This window comes from Schistocerca gregaria, chromosome 1 (genome assembly GCF_023897955.1).
Source record: "Schistocerca gregaria isolate iqSchGreg1 chromosome 1, iqSchGreg1.2, whole genome shotgun sequence".
In the NCBI taxonomy this organism is placed as follows: Eukaryota; Metazoa; Arthropoda; class Insecta; order Orthoptera; family Acrididae; genus Schistocerca; species Schistocerca gregaria.
In genome coordinates, this window is record NC_064920.1 from 654,398,862 (window position 1) to 654,417,102 (window position 18,241).

General features: G+C 42.1%; 1 protein-coding gene, 1 long non-coding RNA gene and 1 pseudogene across 3 annotated transcripts in view; 1 reads left to right on the top strand and 2 right to left on the bottom strand.

Moving 5' to 3' along the window:
• The window catches only part of LOC126361386 (myosin-I heavy chain), a 783,760-nt gene that overhangs the window by 211,678 nt on the left and 553,841 nt on the right, over positions 1-18,241 (bottom strand). For both annotated transcript variants that reach the window (XM_050007788.1, XM_050007787.1), the window contains exons 4-5: positions 15,305-15,557; positions 10,342-10,532 (exon numbers count right to left, since the gene is read on the bottom strand). In XM_050007788.1, coding sequence (XP_049863745.1) covers positions 10,342-10,532; positions 15,305-15,557 — 444 coding nt within the window. The remainder of the gene's footprint in view (positions 1-10,341; positions 10,533-15,304; positions 15,558-18,241) is intronic.
• Positions 1,100-1,841, top strand: LOC126361415 (uncharacterized). Its single transcript, XR_007566233.1, has 3 exons — positions 1,100-1,179; positions 1,338-1,448; positions 1,627-1,841. It is a non-coding gene; the product is annotated as an uncharacterized LOC126361415 (long non-coding RNA).
• On the bottom strand, positions 9,297-9,414 carry LOC126288789 (5S ribosomal RNA; annotated as a pseudogene).

The following is an 18,241-nucleotide window of genomic DNA, read 5'->3' on the forward strand; positions in this document are numbered from 1 at the left end:
CGATACATAGAGGATCGTAGGATATTCCTAGACTCATCATTTAAAGTTGGTTCTTGAAACTTTGTTAATAGACTTTCTCTGGATAGTATATGTCTGTCTTCAAGAGTCTGCCAGTTCAGTTCCTTCAATATTACTGTGACACTCTACCACGGATTAAACAAACCTGTGACCATTCGTGCTGCTCTTCTCCATATACGTTCAATATCCCTGTTGTCCAATTTGGTTTGGGTCCCACACACTTAAGCAATGTTCTAGGATGGATCGCGTGAGCGATTTGTAAGCAAATTACACTTCCTCAATATTCTACTACTAAACTGAAGTTTATCACCTGTTTTACCCACGACTTAGCCGATGTGACCATTCCATTAATATCCCCACAAAGTGTTATATCAAGGTATTTGTAAGTGCTGGCTGATTACAACAGTAACTCAATGATTTAGTCATAAGATACTGTGTTATTTGTGAAGTGCACAATTTTATATTTCTGAACAATGATGGCAAGCTGCCAGTCTTTGCACCACTTTGAAATCTTATCAAAGTCTGACTGAATATTTGTTGCAGCTTCTTTCAGATGGTATTTCATTAGAGATAACTGCATCATCTACAAGAAGCCTGATGCTATTAACAATGTATGCATAGTAATTAGTATACAACATGAATAATAAGGATCCCAACACACTTCCCTGGGGCACATCCGAAGTTACTTGTATGTGTTGATTGTCTTAGATATTCAAAATAGTTGCTATCGTCAGTGTTTCCTCAGCAGTGGATATTTTTCTTCCCTACGGTTGGCAACTATGCAGTTGAATTGGGCTGTACGTCACTGGTCAACTGGTGCCTGTAGTGATTGGGCTAAACTGCAATTTTCCAATATTAGTGATTTCTATGAATGCTACTTTTCAGTATCTGTTATTCTTAACTGTGATTTGTCGCAGTTAAGAGTCGCAGTTAAGGAAAGTTGGTCGTGTATCCCTCCGCCACTGCTATTTCTGCGATTTCTGCTACTTCCGTGATTTCTGTGACTTCTGCTACTTCTGCTATTTCTGCTACTTCTGCAATTTCTGTGACTTCTGCTACTTCTGCGATTTCTGTGACTCCTGTGATTTCTGCGACTTACCACTGTATGAAAAAGTTACATCTGCCCACACAGAAAATTGCATCTCAACAAACCTGTCATTGGTAAGTAAGTTTTACGTTTGTTCTTCCGTTGGCTTTAATTATGTATTAAAGAAACAACTGTGAAAATATTAATAGTGTAATTAATACGTGAGTAGCCATACAGTAGCATAATAGTTCGTGTTTAGAAAATGAATTCTAACATATTGTTATGTTCACAGGTACCCGAACTACATTTCAGTCACTCAGTAAATTGATAACTCAAAATATCATTGTCAACAGATCTGGAGAAATTGCCACTGCGTCTTTAGACCGTTTTCGTCAGACGAGAGGTTAGTTTCTAAGTGTTTCGATGGACTTAATTAGTTCAGTGAGATCGTTCTTGCAAATGTGAAATATACCCCATTGAGTGGCTTTCATTACAGCAAATATTGGCAATCTACTCTGTCAATTATATTGCTTGTAATTAGTGACAGCAAAAATTGTTTAATAATCCTTGTGATTTTGGAGACACAGTTCTGACTCTTGATTACTGGTTGCTGTACGTATCTATCCACATCAAGGCTGTTGAGAGAGACTCGTGAAGATTCAAGACAGCTCTTAGAGGATTTGCAGTTTAAAAGTGACATAATTGTGAAATAAGTGTGCAGATGAGTGATTAAACTGTGTTTTATTGAAGTTGTTATGCGATTTTAAAGGAATAATAAATGTTAAATAGAGTGAGTGAATAATGGAAATCTCATTTTCCACATGTTTAAGCCGTCCTATACCCGTAATTTTCCGCCACTTATTTACTGGTAAACACTAGTTGGAGTGTGACACGCCGGCGCCCCCCCCCCCCCCCTCCCCTTTCTCCACAATCTTGGTGTCACACTGACCTGTAACATAGCCCAAAGTCTACAATATGCATTTTGAGGCTGTTGATATGAAAGTGGGAAGTACAGATCTTCCAGTTAAATCAAGAATAGCTTAAGTGCAGTACTTGAAAGTAACACAGGAAAAGCTTACTTATGTAGGTGGTAGAAGTGTCGGCAAAAAGTTCGTGTGTGTGAAGTTGCCATGTAGAACACCAGGTGTAAAACTTTCATCCCGAGTCATGAACTGTGTTGGAATAAAAGCGAGGCATTCATATGACCCAATAATGCTGTTTTCATTTCACTACACTTATACAAATGTCTGAGTTCTGCTGTGTTAACATTGCAAAGTCCTGTCGGCATGTGGAGTATTAACCAAAACTGTCATATTGGAAGGAGAATCACATTTGTTACGTTACTTGATATTTTCAGGAGAAAAAGGCAATGTTGCTTCTTATTAATATAATACATTCAGAGTCACAGCTGTGTTTGACCAAGCATAACTGATGCTGAATGTGCATGTCGTCATATAATGTGAAGGGCTTATTTCAATAGTGGTACAAGTCCATTACCTCCACTTTTCTGTCTATAATGCTTCTGAAACTAATGATCCACACAAACATTAATAAAGGTTCATTTCTAGCAAGAAGCCATATGCTTGAATATTTCTGGTGTGTCAACTGCACATTTTTCAGCGCTCATTTAACTTTACGACTCCGTATCTCAAAATGAACCAAAATGGACTTGTACCACTAATGAAATAAGTCCTTCATATGCACAGACACCTCCCCCCCATGAACCATGGACCTTGCCGTTGGTGGGAAGGCTTGCGTGCCTCAGCGATACAGATGGCCGTACCGTAGGTGCAACCAAAATGGAGGGGTATCTGTTGAGAGGCCAGACAAACATGTGGTTCCTGAAGAGGAGCAGCAGCCTTTTCAGTAGTTGCAGGGGCAACAGTCTGGATGACTGACTGACCTGGCCTTGCAACATTAACCAAAACGGCCTTGCTGTGGTGGTACTGCGAACAGCTGAAAGCAAGGGGAAACTACAGCCGTAATTTTTCCCGAGAACATGCAGCTTTACTGTATGATTAAATGATGACGACGTCCTCTTGGGTAAAATATTCCGGAGGTAAAATAGTCCCCCATTCGGATCTCCGGGCGGGGACTACTCAAGAGGATGTCGTTATCAGGAGAAAGAAAACTGGCGTTCTACGGATCGGAGCGTGGAATGTCAGATCCCTTAATCGGGCAGGTAGGTTAGAAAATTTAAAAAGGGAAATGGATAGGTTAAAGTTAGATATAGTGGGAATTAGTGAAGTTCGATGGCAGGAGGAACAAGACTAGTAGAATTCTGCACAGAGCACAACTTAATCATAGCTAACTCTTGGTTTAAGAATCATGAAAGAAGGTTGTATACATAGAAGAACCCTGGAGATACTAAAAGGTATCAGATAGATTGTATAATGGTAAGACAGAGATTTAGGAACCAGGTTTTAAGTTGTAAGACATTTCCAGGGGCAGATGTGGACTCTGACCACAATCTATTGGTTATGACCTGTAGATTAAAACTGAAGAAACTGCAAAAATGTGGGAAATTAAGGAGATGGGACCTGGATAAACTGAAAGAACCAGACGTTGTACAGAGTTTCAGGGAGAGCATAAGGGAACAATTGACAGGAATAGGGGAAAGAAATACAGTAGAAGAAGAATGGGTAGCTCTGAGGGATGAAGTAGTGAAGGCAACAGAAGATAAAGTAGGTAAAAAGACGAGGGCTGCTAGAAATCCTTGGGTAACAGAAGAAATATTGAATTTAATTGACGAAAGGAGAAAATATAAAAATGCAGTAAATGAAGCAGGCAAAAAGGAATACAAACGTCTCAAAAATGAGATCGACAGGAAGTGCAAAATGGCTAAGCAGGGATGGCTAGAGGACAAATGTAAGGATGTAGAAGCTTATCTCACTAGGGGTAAGATAGATACTGCCTACAGGAAAATTAAAGAGACCTTTGGAGAGAAGAGAACCACGTGTATGAATACCAAGAGCTCAGATGGCAACCCAGTTCTAAGCAAAGAAGGGAAGGCAGAAAGGTGGAAGGAGTATATAGAAGGTTTATACAAGGGCGATGTACTTGAGGACAATATTATGGAAATGGAAGAGGATATAGATGAAGACGAAATGGGAGATACGATACTGTGTGAAGAGTTTGACAGAGCACTGAAAGAGCTGAGTCGAAACAAGGCCCCCGGAGTAGACAACATTCCATTAGAACTACTGACGGCCTTGAAAGAGCCAGTCATGACAAAACTCTACCAGCTGGTGAGCAAGATGTATGAGACAGGCGAAATACCCTCAGATTTCAAGAAGAATATAAAAATTCCAATCCCAAAGAAAGCAGGTGCTGACAGATGTGAAAATTACCGAACTATCAGTTTAATAAGTCACAGCTGCAAAATAGTAACGCGAATTCTTTACAGACGAATGGAAAAACTGGTAGATGCGGACCTCGGGGAGGATCAGTTTGGATTCCGTAGAAATGTTGGAACACGTGAGGCAATACTGACCTTACGACTTATCTTAGAAGAAAGATTAAGAAAAGGCAAACCTATGTTTCTAGCATTTGTAGACTTAGAGAAAGCTTTTGACAATGTTGACTGGAATACTCTCTTTCAAATTCTGAAGGTGGCAGGGGTAAAATACAGGGAGCGAAAGGCTCTTTACAATTTGTACAGAAACCAGATGGCAGTTATCAGAGTTGAGGGGCATGAAAGGGAAGCAGTGGTTGGGAAAGGAGTGAGACAGGGTTGTAGCCTCTCCCCGATGTTATTCAATCTGTATATTGAGCAAGCAGTAAAGGAAACAAAAGAAAAATTTGGAGTAGGTATTAAAATTCATGGAGAAAAAGTAAAAACTTTGAGGTTCGCCGATGGCATTGTAATTTTGTTAGAGACAGCAAAGGACTTGGAAGAGCAGTTGAACGTAATGGACAGTGTCTTGAAAGGAGGATATAAGATGAACATCAACAAAAGCAAAACAAGGATAATGGAATGTAGTCAAATTAAATTGGGTGATGCTGAGGGAATTAGATTAGGAAATGAGACACTTAAAGTAGTAAAGGAGTTTTGCTATTTAGGAAGTAAAATAACTGATGATGGTCGAAGTAGAGAGGATATAAAATGTAGACTGGCAATGCCAAGGAAAGCGTTTCTGAAGAAGAGAAATTTGTTAACATCGAATATAGATTTATGTATCAGGAAGTCGTTTCTGAAAGTATTTGTTTGGAGTGTAGCCATGTATGGAAGTGAAACATGGACGATAACTAGTTTGGACAAGAAGAGAATAGAAGCTTTCGAAATGTGGTGCTACAGAAGAATACTGGAGATAAGGTGGATAGATCACATAACTAATGAGGAGGTATTGAATAGGATTGGGGAGAAGAGAAGTTTGTGGCACAACTTAACTAGAAGAAGGGATCGGTTGGTAGGACATGTTTTGAGGCATCAAGGGATCACAAATTTAGCATTGGAGGGCAGCGTGGAGGGTAAAAATCGTAGAAGGAGACCGAGAGATGAGTACACTAAGCAGATTCAGAAGGATGTAGGTTGCAGTAGGTACTGGGAGATGAAGAAGCTTGCACAGGATAGAGTAGCATGGAGAGCTGCATCAAACCAGTCTCAGGACTGAAGACAACAACAACAACATGCACACACACAGCACACCGATTTCGTGAGGCACAAGGCTCTCATAGCGAAGTACGAACGTCGTTCAACAGATGGCACTAAGAAAAGAATTTTAACTGCGCTTTTTAGTTGCTACTTGCGACTCTTAGTTGCGACTTGTCACGGGAATCGCAGTTAGACTCGATAGCATGTCGCAGAGTTGAGCGTAGTACGAACTTTGGCCAACAGATGGCACTGTTAACTGCGCTTTGTAGTTGCTACTTGCGACTTCTAGCCGCGACTTGCCACTGAAATCACAGAAACCAGTACGGAATTCGGCCAACAGATGGCTCACGGCATTGAATGTGAAATGCTACTTGCGACTGTTAACTGTGACTGAAATCGCAGTTAGATTTTGTGAAGTTGTTATTGTGAAATCTGTGACTTCTCAATCACTGTGATTTCTAACATACGCGATTTCCTGCCCACCACTAGGTGCCTGCATGATGGCGAAGAGGCAAAACCAATACCAACGTAACTGGATAAAAAACCAGATCAGACCGGACTTCCGCATAGACTCTGACAATCTAACATGTCACCAAAATATGGTGTCTAGGCAGCACACTAGTTCGCCTGTACGATACTGCCGTTTAACTTTTAAAGAGCTAGTTGGCTAAAATCCAAATGCGCATTCAATCATAATAATTGAACCATTTGTGGTTCTCCCAACCACCTCTATGAAATGATGTCACTATGACCTTTCGAAAGGACTGGCGAAGTCGAAAGCGATTGTCCGTTCTCATAAATTAAAATGTGATCAAGACTGCGGCTTATACATTTTTTTATTATTTTGCGCCATATTCATAAGACGATAGCAGTTGATGGAAAGTTCCCATTAAATTCCCTGCAATGGTAATGCCTCGTCCAACACTAGAACGTACAATATTATATCCTCTTGACCATTTTATGATCAGATACAGGTAATTCGGCTATTCCGTTTCTTATTTGTACACTTTATAAGCTATCTGTGCATTTGCATGACCCACTGTGTCTGTATCAATTGTAACAAACTTTACGTTTGATTCTACTGTTGACATCAAGTACAACCAGTGCAATCAAGAGATAACATCATTGGCGCCACCCCTATCCATTTTTTCACACAAGCGACATATCATTTGGTGATCCCTTTCCATCGCTCTCTCACACATTAGTTGCATTTCCTTGGACTCTTAGTGTTTCACAAAAATATCTGAATCTGGTGAGCGTGAAAACGGTTTGTTTTCGCTACTGCTTGTGATAAAGCCCGTGTACAAACTTTGCACCTCTATCACTGCTCTCAGCTTCCTGTCCCAAGCAACTGATTATTTGTGATTTTTTTTACATTTATAAAATTAAAAGTGTTTTTAACTACGCAAACGTCATCTTTGCGATCTATTGGGCCACAGTAACCGAGGAAATTCCACCTAGTTACGCGGTATGTACCTCTTGTCAAGAGCGAGCGAAGGGTCATCCAAGGAAACACTTCAAGCACAAAAAGCACTTCCGGCGTACATGATAGCAGTCATAGCCTCCATTTTCTCAAATAACACGTGACTGCCTCCATTTTCTCAAATGTCACGGTGAAAGTGGTGTTTTTCATTTCATTCCGAGCAGCCAATTATTTGTGACTTTTTCATTGATTATTATTTGTGATTTTTTTATGATTCGCAGCATCAACTCGTCAAATAGAAACAGGAAGGGACTGGTGACAGAATCGTCCACCCAGTGGCATGCATACGCAGTCGCAGTCGGCCGCCCTGTGTTATTCACGACGTTCAAAGCGGCTGTTCTTCCAGGTGACCGCGTGCTAGCGACCGTCCAGTCTGCTCCGTTCCATCTGTAGCAGTCATCTTCACTGTAGGTCAGCTGGCTCTTGAGAAAGTTGTGGAGAGAACTCACATGGAAAGACATCTACTGACGGTTCTCTTTTTCAACCTCAATACCTTCGGCGTCAGTTGGCTCTGGAAGAAAATCACCACTTGAATCCGGTAAGTCGCCTTTTGATTCAATATTTGAATTCCGCAGAACGCACAAAATCTGTCTTTAATCATACCGCGCTGAAGCGACATAATTAAAAAGCGCTTACAAGCAAAAAACGTGTCTAACTGATGACGAGAATAACAACAGCGAGACACAAAACACGACTGAAAAGTTAGATAATAATGTCCAGCGTGCCAACTCTTTCGACAGTGGGTGTGTCACCACTGCAGCATTGACTGCTGAGGAAGTACACCGTAGCTCAAGTAACGTACCGGTACATTTGAACCTATAATCCAGACTAGGTGGGACAGGATGTAATCGGGATGACCAAAAATACTCTACAAACGCAAAAACTCTAATAAGTACAATATACAAATATTTCATTTTGATATTAACGAGAAGCACTTTTTCGACACCGAATCTCCGTAAGAGATATTACTTCCCTTGAAATGTCACTTTCGTTGTGTACTTCAGCATCACAATCGCCCTCTGCTGTACAACACACGGCTATCCAAATTTCGGAATTGGTCATCCTAGCGTAATCAACAACACTGTCATTTTCTCCATGGAAGTAATTACATTCTTTCGCTTCGAAGACATTTCAGTCACGCATACTCAAAACCCGGGTCCACAACAATAATTCCGGTACAGTTTCTCAACTCTGTAAGGGAACATATTCACAACGACCGTGGTCATGGTACGCATAAGAGTGGGATCGGCGATCTATATGCTGCCTGCATTGCCAACATGACAATTGCTGGCGAATCGTTCCGTACCAACTGCGTACCGCATATTTTCACGTTAAAAAAGGAAGGGGATCTCTTGCTGTTCTAGGCATATTTCATGAAATTTCTATGACAATTCTGCAAAAGAGGAAGAAAAAAAGGATAAATCACTAGGTTTGGCGGAAAAATGTTATTAAAGGAATTCAAAAATGGCTCTGAGCACTATGGGACTCAACTGCTTTGGTCATTAGTCCCCTAGAACTTAGAACTACTTAAACCTAACTAACCTAAGGACATCACACACATCCATGCCCCAGGCAGGATTCGATCCTGCGACCGTAGCAGTCGCACGGTTCCGGACTGCGCGCCTAGAACCGCGAGACCACCGGGGCCGGCTAACGGAATTCGTTATGGCGGAAATAAAAATGGCAAACTGTTTTTTCATCCCTTTTTCTTTTTTATGTTAACAGGATTTTTGGCAATAAATGCATTTTGTAATATGAAATTCAAATCTGAAGAAATTTTCTTAACTATTTCCTCTACGAAATATGCAGAGCTGAGGTAGTGCGACCGTTACTTGACGGTTTAACTTTAACATGGAATCCAGCCATTCTTCCTATCATTACCGCTGCATCATCGGTTCATACACCAACGCATTTGTTCCATTCAAAGTCTATTTCACTGTTTTAAACATCTGGTCAACTGTAACATGCCCAGCTTAAAGCGTACACAATAACAAATTTTCGTGCACACTCTCAGCATTACTATACGTAAACTGCGCCCACAGGCTCTGGCGGGCCCAGCGGTACCGACCGGCCGCCGTTTCATCCTCAGCCCACAGCGTCACTGGATGCGGATATGGAAGATCATGTGGTCAGCACACCGCTCTCCCGGCCGTATGTCAGTTTCCGAGACCGCTTGCCAACAACGCTCGGCAGACCGGATGGTCACCCATCCAAGTGCTAGCCCAGCCCGACAGCGCTTAATTTCGGTGATCTGACGGGAACCGGTGTTACCACTGCGGCAAGACCGTTGGCCAGTATTACTATACCTGACATAATATCAACAGCTGCGTGATATTTGTAGCATCAGTCGATTCATCCACTGGCATCGTACATTTCGAACCCGCTTTAATTTTTGCTTCCACTGGCCATTTCTAATATCCGAAATAAGTCGACGTATTGTGTCATGCGATAGAGGAACCTTGTTTTATTCGTATGGGAATTTTTGGTCCAGAATAATTTCATACATTCGTACTACCAGTGGAAAAACTGCGACCAACCGTTGCAGAGGCGGCCGTTCCCCAGTGTTGGGGAAAAGGGGGGGGGGGGGGGGGGGCTGCACCGCATCCAGGCGCAGTCTCCGGGTAAGGGGGAGAGACAGAGCGCACGATCCATCACTCAGCCAATTATTAATTTGTACTCAAAGCTGCTATAACGGTAAATTATTGCAAAATTAACACCCTGTGCTGGATTAGTCAGCTGGGATGACAAAGTAGACTGGGGTCATGTGAATGGTAACAAAAAGCGAGTGGTCACAGTTATTCATCTTTTACAGCACAATGCAAACACAGTTGCCGAAAGTAAGTGATGAGATTTTAAAATTACGAAAAAAACATTTCACTTTCCACATCATTAAGCGACCCCCAAAAATGTTCACGCGACCGCGGTTAGAGAAGTCCTGAACTAAATCAACGAAATCTTTTCGAGTGTGTGAATCATACAATCTTTAAAAAAAACTTCATATACGTTATGTAGTCCAGAAGCTAGAATATACCGAAGTTGTAAAATACATATTGAAACATTGTATCTGTTCAATGACATACATCACTTCTGTTGAGTACAAAACATCCAAAGAGTATTTAAGGTTGACTAACTCTCGCCAAAATTTTCCTCTGCGCTTTTTTTTAAGCACAGACACTCGTCAAGAGCTCACATAATGAGTGTGTCAGTGTATTGGCTCACCTTCGCCGCTTCAACCAGCTGGTAGAAAACGTGGTAGTTCCTTTCTCCGGGGCTTTGGAACGTGATCCTTGACTGCTCCAGCAGGTAGTCTTGTATTATACAACCCTTTATCATCCATTTGCTGTCGAAACAAACTTGCATGAACTTCCCAAACCTACTGGAGTTGTCATTTCTGACGGTCTTCGCGTTGCCTGAAAAAAAGACAATAAAAAGATATTGGTAATTTTATCTGCAGTACTTTACAGAAAAACTCTAGTCTTTACAAACAAATTACAAGAACAACTACGTTAAGTGAAAGATGGCACTTAACATTAGCCGGGATTAGCTTATATTTTCCTAAACAGAATAGCTGTTAATTAAGATAGCTGCATTCACGAATAAGACAGCGTCAAAGAAAACAAGAGCTTCTTAGTGAATGTGCCATTTCAGGAACCACTCACATATTTATAAGAGCACTGAATTAAAATATTACAAGTCGTGCACTATGATCTGCTTATTGGTTGTCACTAATGTATAGTTACTGCACACGAGCTTCAATTACGAAAGTGATTATTGTATTTTTGTCAGCAGTCGTTAAGAGGTCATTATAAACTATTTGCCTCAACAACGTGAGTCTCTTGATCCATATTATTTTGTGTGATATGTGGTCCAAATCACCATTTCGCAGATTGTTTACGCGAATATCGGAATTTGTCCCTACGCAGGTCACGAGTACCTCAACTTCCTCTACCAACTGAGTATGAGGTTCACCTGCGACTCCGTCGTCGAAAAGACACGAGAGGTGGGGTCATCCATTCGATCTATTGCGGCTTGTTCAGTAAGAACACCAGACAGTATTGATAAATAGGCTTTCTAGGGCTAACACTGGCTTCTTCTTAATACCATTTAGCTTGCAAATGAGTGGCTACGGCGGGGTCCAATTAATTGGTTGCTTTTCCTAGTTTTCTTTCTTGACAACAGGAAAGCATTAAAATCCATGTCGACTGAAGAAAAATTGTGTGTATTGAACTAAAATTTCAAAACTCACTTCAATATTCCAGAAAATGTATAATTAGATTGAATTAAAAAGCACAACAAAGCAAAATGAACCTGCGTGTGTGTGTGTTTTGGGCTCGTCAGCATAGTCATACACAAGAACAGACACAGAACTACGAAAAATAAACAACTGTGAGCCTTACTGGAAACGATGTTGCAGCATAGCATACTTCGCAACTTCACAATAATTAAGGAACCTGTTCTGAGCCATGCGGACTTTATGCAGGATGACATACACCTCACAGTTGCAATAAACACTGTACCAGCGATTGGACTGAGGAGAGCAACAGCGAATTTTTATTCAGTTGATATTATGAAGTTTGTCCTGCAAGTGCCTAGGAGAAGCATTATTTACATTTCTGTTCTGGGAAAAAGGAAGTTATGCGAAAGAATCTGACATTCAGATGTTTATTTAAATACAAATTTGCGTAAAAAAATCAAGACCTTAAAAGTGGCTGATATTTTATATGCATATCATAGGAATAAAATCTAAGACGGTTATATCTGCAATCGAAGTGCTGGTGCATCCAGAAATCATGAGGCATAATTCTAAATTTTCATTCCTTCGTGCTTTCCTCTCGGGCTATTAAAGCCATTAAAATGGAACATCGTACACACTGTAAGATGAGATGCAAAATGCTATGGAACAGGTCGTTGTAAACTTAATTATATACCGGAGATGACTAAATCTGAGTGAACTATTTTTCAAGAAACTTATTCCAAAAAGTAAAAACAGGTCCATCAGAATAATATTAGCGTTGATTTCATTTGGGCTTATCTGTGTATAAAATTTGATCAGATTGTTCATGTAGTTGGATAACAGTATCTACCTTACTGGTTTTTCGTTTACGTCCTTCCCCCACTTAAAAACCAAGCAAAGTGTATTGCTGCAAAAATAAAACTGCACAATAGTACACCTCCCTTTTGTTTAAGCTTTTTCTGGCTTTTTTCGCAGACAAATTTGGTTACTTCGTTTTGGAGACTTGGCAACACTGCCAACACACAAAAAATTATGTCATCAACGGGAGATATCAAGCAAACATCACGCCACTGGTCTTGATAGTGGCCTCAGTTCAGAGAGGAAAAAAGTCCATGAATTCCTTCAGGTACCTATATGAGGTTGAATCCACTGACGATAGAGCTTGAATTGAGGGGCTACTGATATGCCACCTGCTGTTCAAAAGTCGTAGACATATGTTATGTGATTAAGTGTGGGTGATATAAGGGCTGGTCGAGGCGTAGTAGGTAGCCTGACAAATCAGGAACATCCATTATGTGATCAAAAGTATCCGGACACCCTTAAAAACATACTTTTTCATATTAGGTGCATTGTGCTGCCACCTACTGCCAGGTGCTCCATATCAGCGACCTCAGTAGTCATTAGCCACGTGAGAGAGTGATCCGCGGAACTCACGGACTTCGAACGTGGTCAGGTGATTGGGTGTCATTTGTGCCATACGTCTGTACGCGAGATTTCCACACTCCTAAACATCCCTAGGTACACTGTTTCCGATGTGATAGTGAAGTGGAAGGTAGGGACACGTACAGCACAAAAGCGTACACACCGACCTCGTCTGTTGACTGACAGAGACCGCTGACAATTGAAGAGGGTCGTAATGTGTAATAAGCAGACATCTATCCAGACCACCACACATGAATTCGAAACTGCATCAGGATCCACTGCAAGTACTATGACAGTTAGGCAGGAGGTGAGAAAACTCGTATTTCATGGTTGAACGGCTGCTCATAAGCCACACATCACGCTGGTAAATGCCAAACGACGCCTGGCTTGGTGTAAGGAGCGTAATCACTGCACGATTGAACAGTGAAAAAGCATTGTGTGGAGTGACGAATCACGGTACACAATGTGGCGATCCGATGGCAGGGTGTGGGTATTGCGAATGCCCGTTGATCTTCATCTGCCGGCGGGTGTAGTCCCAGCAGTAAAATTCGGAAGCGGTGGTGTTATGGTGCGGCCGTGTTTTTCATGGAGGGGCTTTTGTGTGGCACTATCACAGCGCCTTCTTGCTGACCATTGTTGAAGAGCCATTCGAGGATGGCGATTGCTGCTTCCAACATGATCGAGCACTTGTTCATAATGCTCGGCCTGTGGTGGAGTGGTTACGAAACGAAAATAACATCCCTGCAATTGACTGGCCTGCACAGATTCCTGACCTGAATCCTATAGAGAACCTTACAGTCATGCCAGCACTGACTGAATTTTGGTTTCAACTATTGCAGCCTCACTGCTCAAATTTTATTTGATTTCCCAGCTGCAAATTGACCTCTGTCACTTAGGTTGGCTATTGTTTCTGAGGTTGGCCATTGTTGTTAGGGATATGAATAGCTACTGTAATTCATAAATACTGTAATTCGTAAGTTATTTGATTAAATAAAATCTTAAGATCCTGGGCAAGAAGTAAAAAAAAAAAACGTTGTGTCTAATCTGCTAAAACTGCAGGTAAAAAAGGTGCTTAAGCATTAAATAAAAGGATAAAGTGCAAAGTGTAGTAATCTCGCAAAAAGAAATTGTGCTTATTTGGCTTCATTTCATGTGTACAAATGCCTGTATTGACGTATCTATGTGAAAATCATATTTTAGTAAAAGTGCTGAATCTTAAAATCCTTTCCTCACTAATAACATATAAATCATAACAATATTTTTAAAGAATGTCGAGAAAAGAGAACTCCATGTTATTAATAGTTTCTTGCGGAGCACTTATTCGTTTGCTGCGGAACACCAGTGTTCCAAGGACCAGTGTTTCGTCTGTTGAGATTACATGTTGCTGTAAGAATACAGCTCTGTGGCACCACTTGGGGCTCCACAGCATGTACCTTAAGAACATCCGCACTTGGCTTGGTGTATCCAGTGGCAGAATACTGTGCCCCAGTGTGGCTCGACAGCAAACACACACACATGGTAGATAGCCAACTTAATGCAACATATCAGGCACAATCAGGCCAACTCCTACAGTGTGGCTGCCCGTTCTCAGTAACATAGCCCATCCTAACCTGCGCCGAGAACACGCTCTGGTTAGAGAATTTCAAAAAATGATGACCAACTCTCAATTACAAATCCATGAAGATACTCACGACATCCAAGGAAACCGACTCCGGTCTAGGCATTCTCCACTAAAGACCGCACAGGCTCTGCACCAAACCAACTTTAAAATAAATGACCGATGGAAAGAGGTTCAAATGGCTCTGAGCACTATGTGACTCAACTGCTGTGGTCATTAGTCTCCTAGAACTTAGAACTACTTAAACCTAACTAACCTAAGGACATCACACACATCCATGCCCGAGGCAGGATTCGAACCTGCGACCGTAGCAGTCGCACGGTTCCGGACTGCGCGCCTAGAACCGCGAGACCACCGCGGCCGGCGATGGAAAGAGGAATGGGAGGGCAGAACAGCAGAAAAATGCCTCAGTATGCCATGCATCTTTAGTAAACCAAAAGGATTTGATTGCCCTCGCAAAGTTTGGTCAACTCTTAATCGCATCAGAACCAACTGTGGGAGATGCGCCAACTCCTTACACAGATGGGGTAAACTTCCTTCGGCCGCTTGCGACTGTGGCGCTGAGAGACAGACGGCCAAACACATCGTGCAGGAATGCCCATTAAGGGCATATGAGGGTGACCCACAGGATTTCCTAATGGAGACCCAAGAGGCAATCGACTATATATTATCTACGCTGGACGTCTGCTTGTGGTTGCTCTTCTGTGAGTGTAAATTTACAATTGGTGGTGTCCTTATATACAAACTGTTACTTATTGCTCTGTTTATACATATGTGATTTTTTTAAATCGTGTTGTTTCTGTAATTTTTACTGTGATGTTATGAGCCATACGCTAAATAAATAAACATGTTGCTGTAGCAAGTATGTACCGCATTTAAATAAGCAGTGTTGTATTCTGAGCACTAACCGAAGGCTTCGAGGATGGTGTTGGCCTCGAGGATCTGCTGCTCGACCCAGGTGCTGACGTTGCTGGTGACGGAGCAGAGGTACTGCAGGATGAACTTGGTGGTCTCGGTTTTGCCGGCGCCGCTCTCCCCCGAGATGACGGTCGACTGGTTGCGGCACGTGCTCTGCAGGGACTTGTACGCCGCCTCTGCCAGGGCGAACACGTGCGGCTCCAGCGCCGCCATCTTGCGTCCGTGATAGCGGAACACGTGCTCCTGCAACACAGGCGACAACAGCTTATACATGGCCGTACCCGAATGTGTGGGAGAGGTGGGGTGAAGGGAGCGGGTACAGAAGCCACGTCTCCCCGCTCCTAGAATGGTAGGAGAGATCTATAGTGTTTGGATGTTTCCGTGAACGCATCAAAAATGAAGTTTCCCGACCCGTTTAGCTGCAGTCACGAGCGACGGCTATCGAATTTATACTTGTTGTGCGCACCTGTTGAGCCCTTGTGAGGCCAACTGAGAAGCTACTTGACCGAGAACTAGCGCCTCCGGTCACGATAGATGACAACCGCCGGGAGAGCGGTGTGCTCACATGCATATTCGCGTCCAGTGACGCCCATCGGCTGAGGACGACACGGCGATCGGTCGATACCGTTGGGCCCTCTGAGGCCTGCTCGGACTGCGCTTCATCATTGTTTCTCCTAGAGCCAATGACTGTTCAGCTGTGTTCTCAGCGCCAAGGTATGATTGTCGTATTTATGCGAACATTAACCGTTTCGTGAGCCGTGGGAAACATGCTTCCCACTACAATGAACTCGCCCTTTGTCCCGTGGGATTCACAGTTCCCACAGCTGTACGGTGCTACCACCTAGTGAACAGTATAGGGTACTACTTCCAATCGGAAGTTCCGCCGTTTTTGCTGTACCTTCGCGCAGAGGCATGGTACAGCTGAGTGTTGCTCTGTAGAGGAGCCGTTCAGTGCTGTTTGCATGACATTTTGTGATTTTTTTCCCTCGAAGCTATAGTAATACGTAAAAACTTTTGATTTACCCAAATTTATGAAGGAAAACGTAAAATTGGAACGAGGACAATTCCAGTTTGAAACAAAAGGAGCAATTTCTGCAGTAAAATGGATGGATAACTGTCCAGTCACTTTCCTGTCCTCAATTCATGACCCATGAGAAACAGCCACAGTGAAAAGGAAAAACAAGGTACTAGTACAGAAACTTCTTGTCCTGAAGTTGTGGCTGAATACAACAAAATAATGGGTGGTGTCGATAAGTTTGATCAATTACGAGAAAGGTATGCTATTGGCACACGTTCTGTAAAATGGTGGCACAGAATATTTTATTTCCTGGTGGACGTTGCCGCAGTGAACAGTTTTATCCTGTGGAAAATAAGTGAAAGAGAAAGTGAACAGTATGATCAGCTCTCATACAGGATCCATCTAGCCAGACAATTGATCGCTGGCTTCTCATCCCAAAAAAGGCGTGGACAAAAACATGTCTTTCTGGTGAAAAGGTGTAAAGTACCTGAAGATTTTCGTCACGTGGCTGTAGGGGAGCATCAACTCATTTTAGGAGAAACCTATTCGTCATTGTAGTACCAAAGCTGCGGGAAAGAGTACTCGCTGTGTTTGTACATATTGTCAAATACCACTTTGCATAGACCCATGTTTCAGAAAATTTCATGGTAAGTAATTGTGAACAATCATTGTAACAAGAGAAATAAATTTATCAAATAAATATGACCTATATTGAATAAGTTGTTTTTGTCATTTAACTCCAAGGAAGGGCAGTGGGAAGAATACTTCCCACCTTGTTGCGTGACCTCACTTTCACAGTTGGAGCAAATTTGATATTCTGTATGATAAATATACCTATCTATTAACTAATATCTGCTCTCCATTAATTTAAAACAACTGCACAATAATTTTGCCCACGAAAGGGTTAAATGTGGTCGTAGCGAATTATTTAGTGACTTTTTATTCCATTTCTTGCGAGTTGTCACTGTTGATGGTGGTGGTAAGCGATAAATTCTACACAAGCAAGTAAGAGACATAATTTGCAAGAAACACGCTCTCATGAAACTCAAAGCACTTGCATGGTCATACCGCAACTGTCGCTTGGAACCGGCAACAGTGCAATCCCCGTCTACGTCTCGACCTGCCCCGGAAATATCAAAACGTTATTACAGGCGTCAGAGAATGCCTGTTTATAAAGAGATAAGGACAGTTGGTATTAGTCTCGACAATCAAAATGTTGGTAATGCTGAAGTTTTGAAAGGACCTGTTACTTTTGTCGGTTGCACTTTGTATTTGACTCTTACTGGAGTTTCTGAGAAGAGTGGTGGAGGATGGTTTACATGTGCTATTGTTCGCTCTACGTCTGCTAATCTTCCTGGTTTGGAGTCTTTCCATCCTCGTGATGTTATTGCATACAGGAACTGGATAAGGACAAGAGGAAGACGTCGTCTTGTTTCAGATGATGGAATTTATATTTGGGTTAAGCAGAGTGGTATTAATGGTAGTTTTGTAAATGGTGATATTACTTTGTATTACCATGCATGATGTATAACATGATGTATAATTGTTTTTTAAAGTTAATAAATGATTTGACCTTGATCCCCAAAAAAATATATACCGGGCACTTCGTGTCATTATTGAGTCTACTACTGAGTAGTGGCTGCGCGCTCTGGCTGTGTGACGTCACGGGTGACCTTGAGAGGCACTTTGTTTCTGTCACTACTGTGAGCATGAGAGCTCCAGCCGAGTGGCCGCGCGGTTTGAGGCGCCATGTCACGGATTGCGCGGCCCCTGCCGCCGGAGGTTCGAGTCCTCCCACGGGCCGGGTGTGTGTGTTGTTCTTAGCATAAGTTAGTTTAAGTTACTATAGGTTATCTGTCTTGGGCGACTGCAATCTGATTAAAAAGAATTATGCCAAACGCGTTACGAT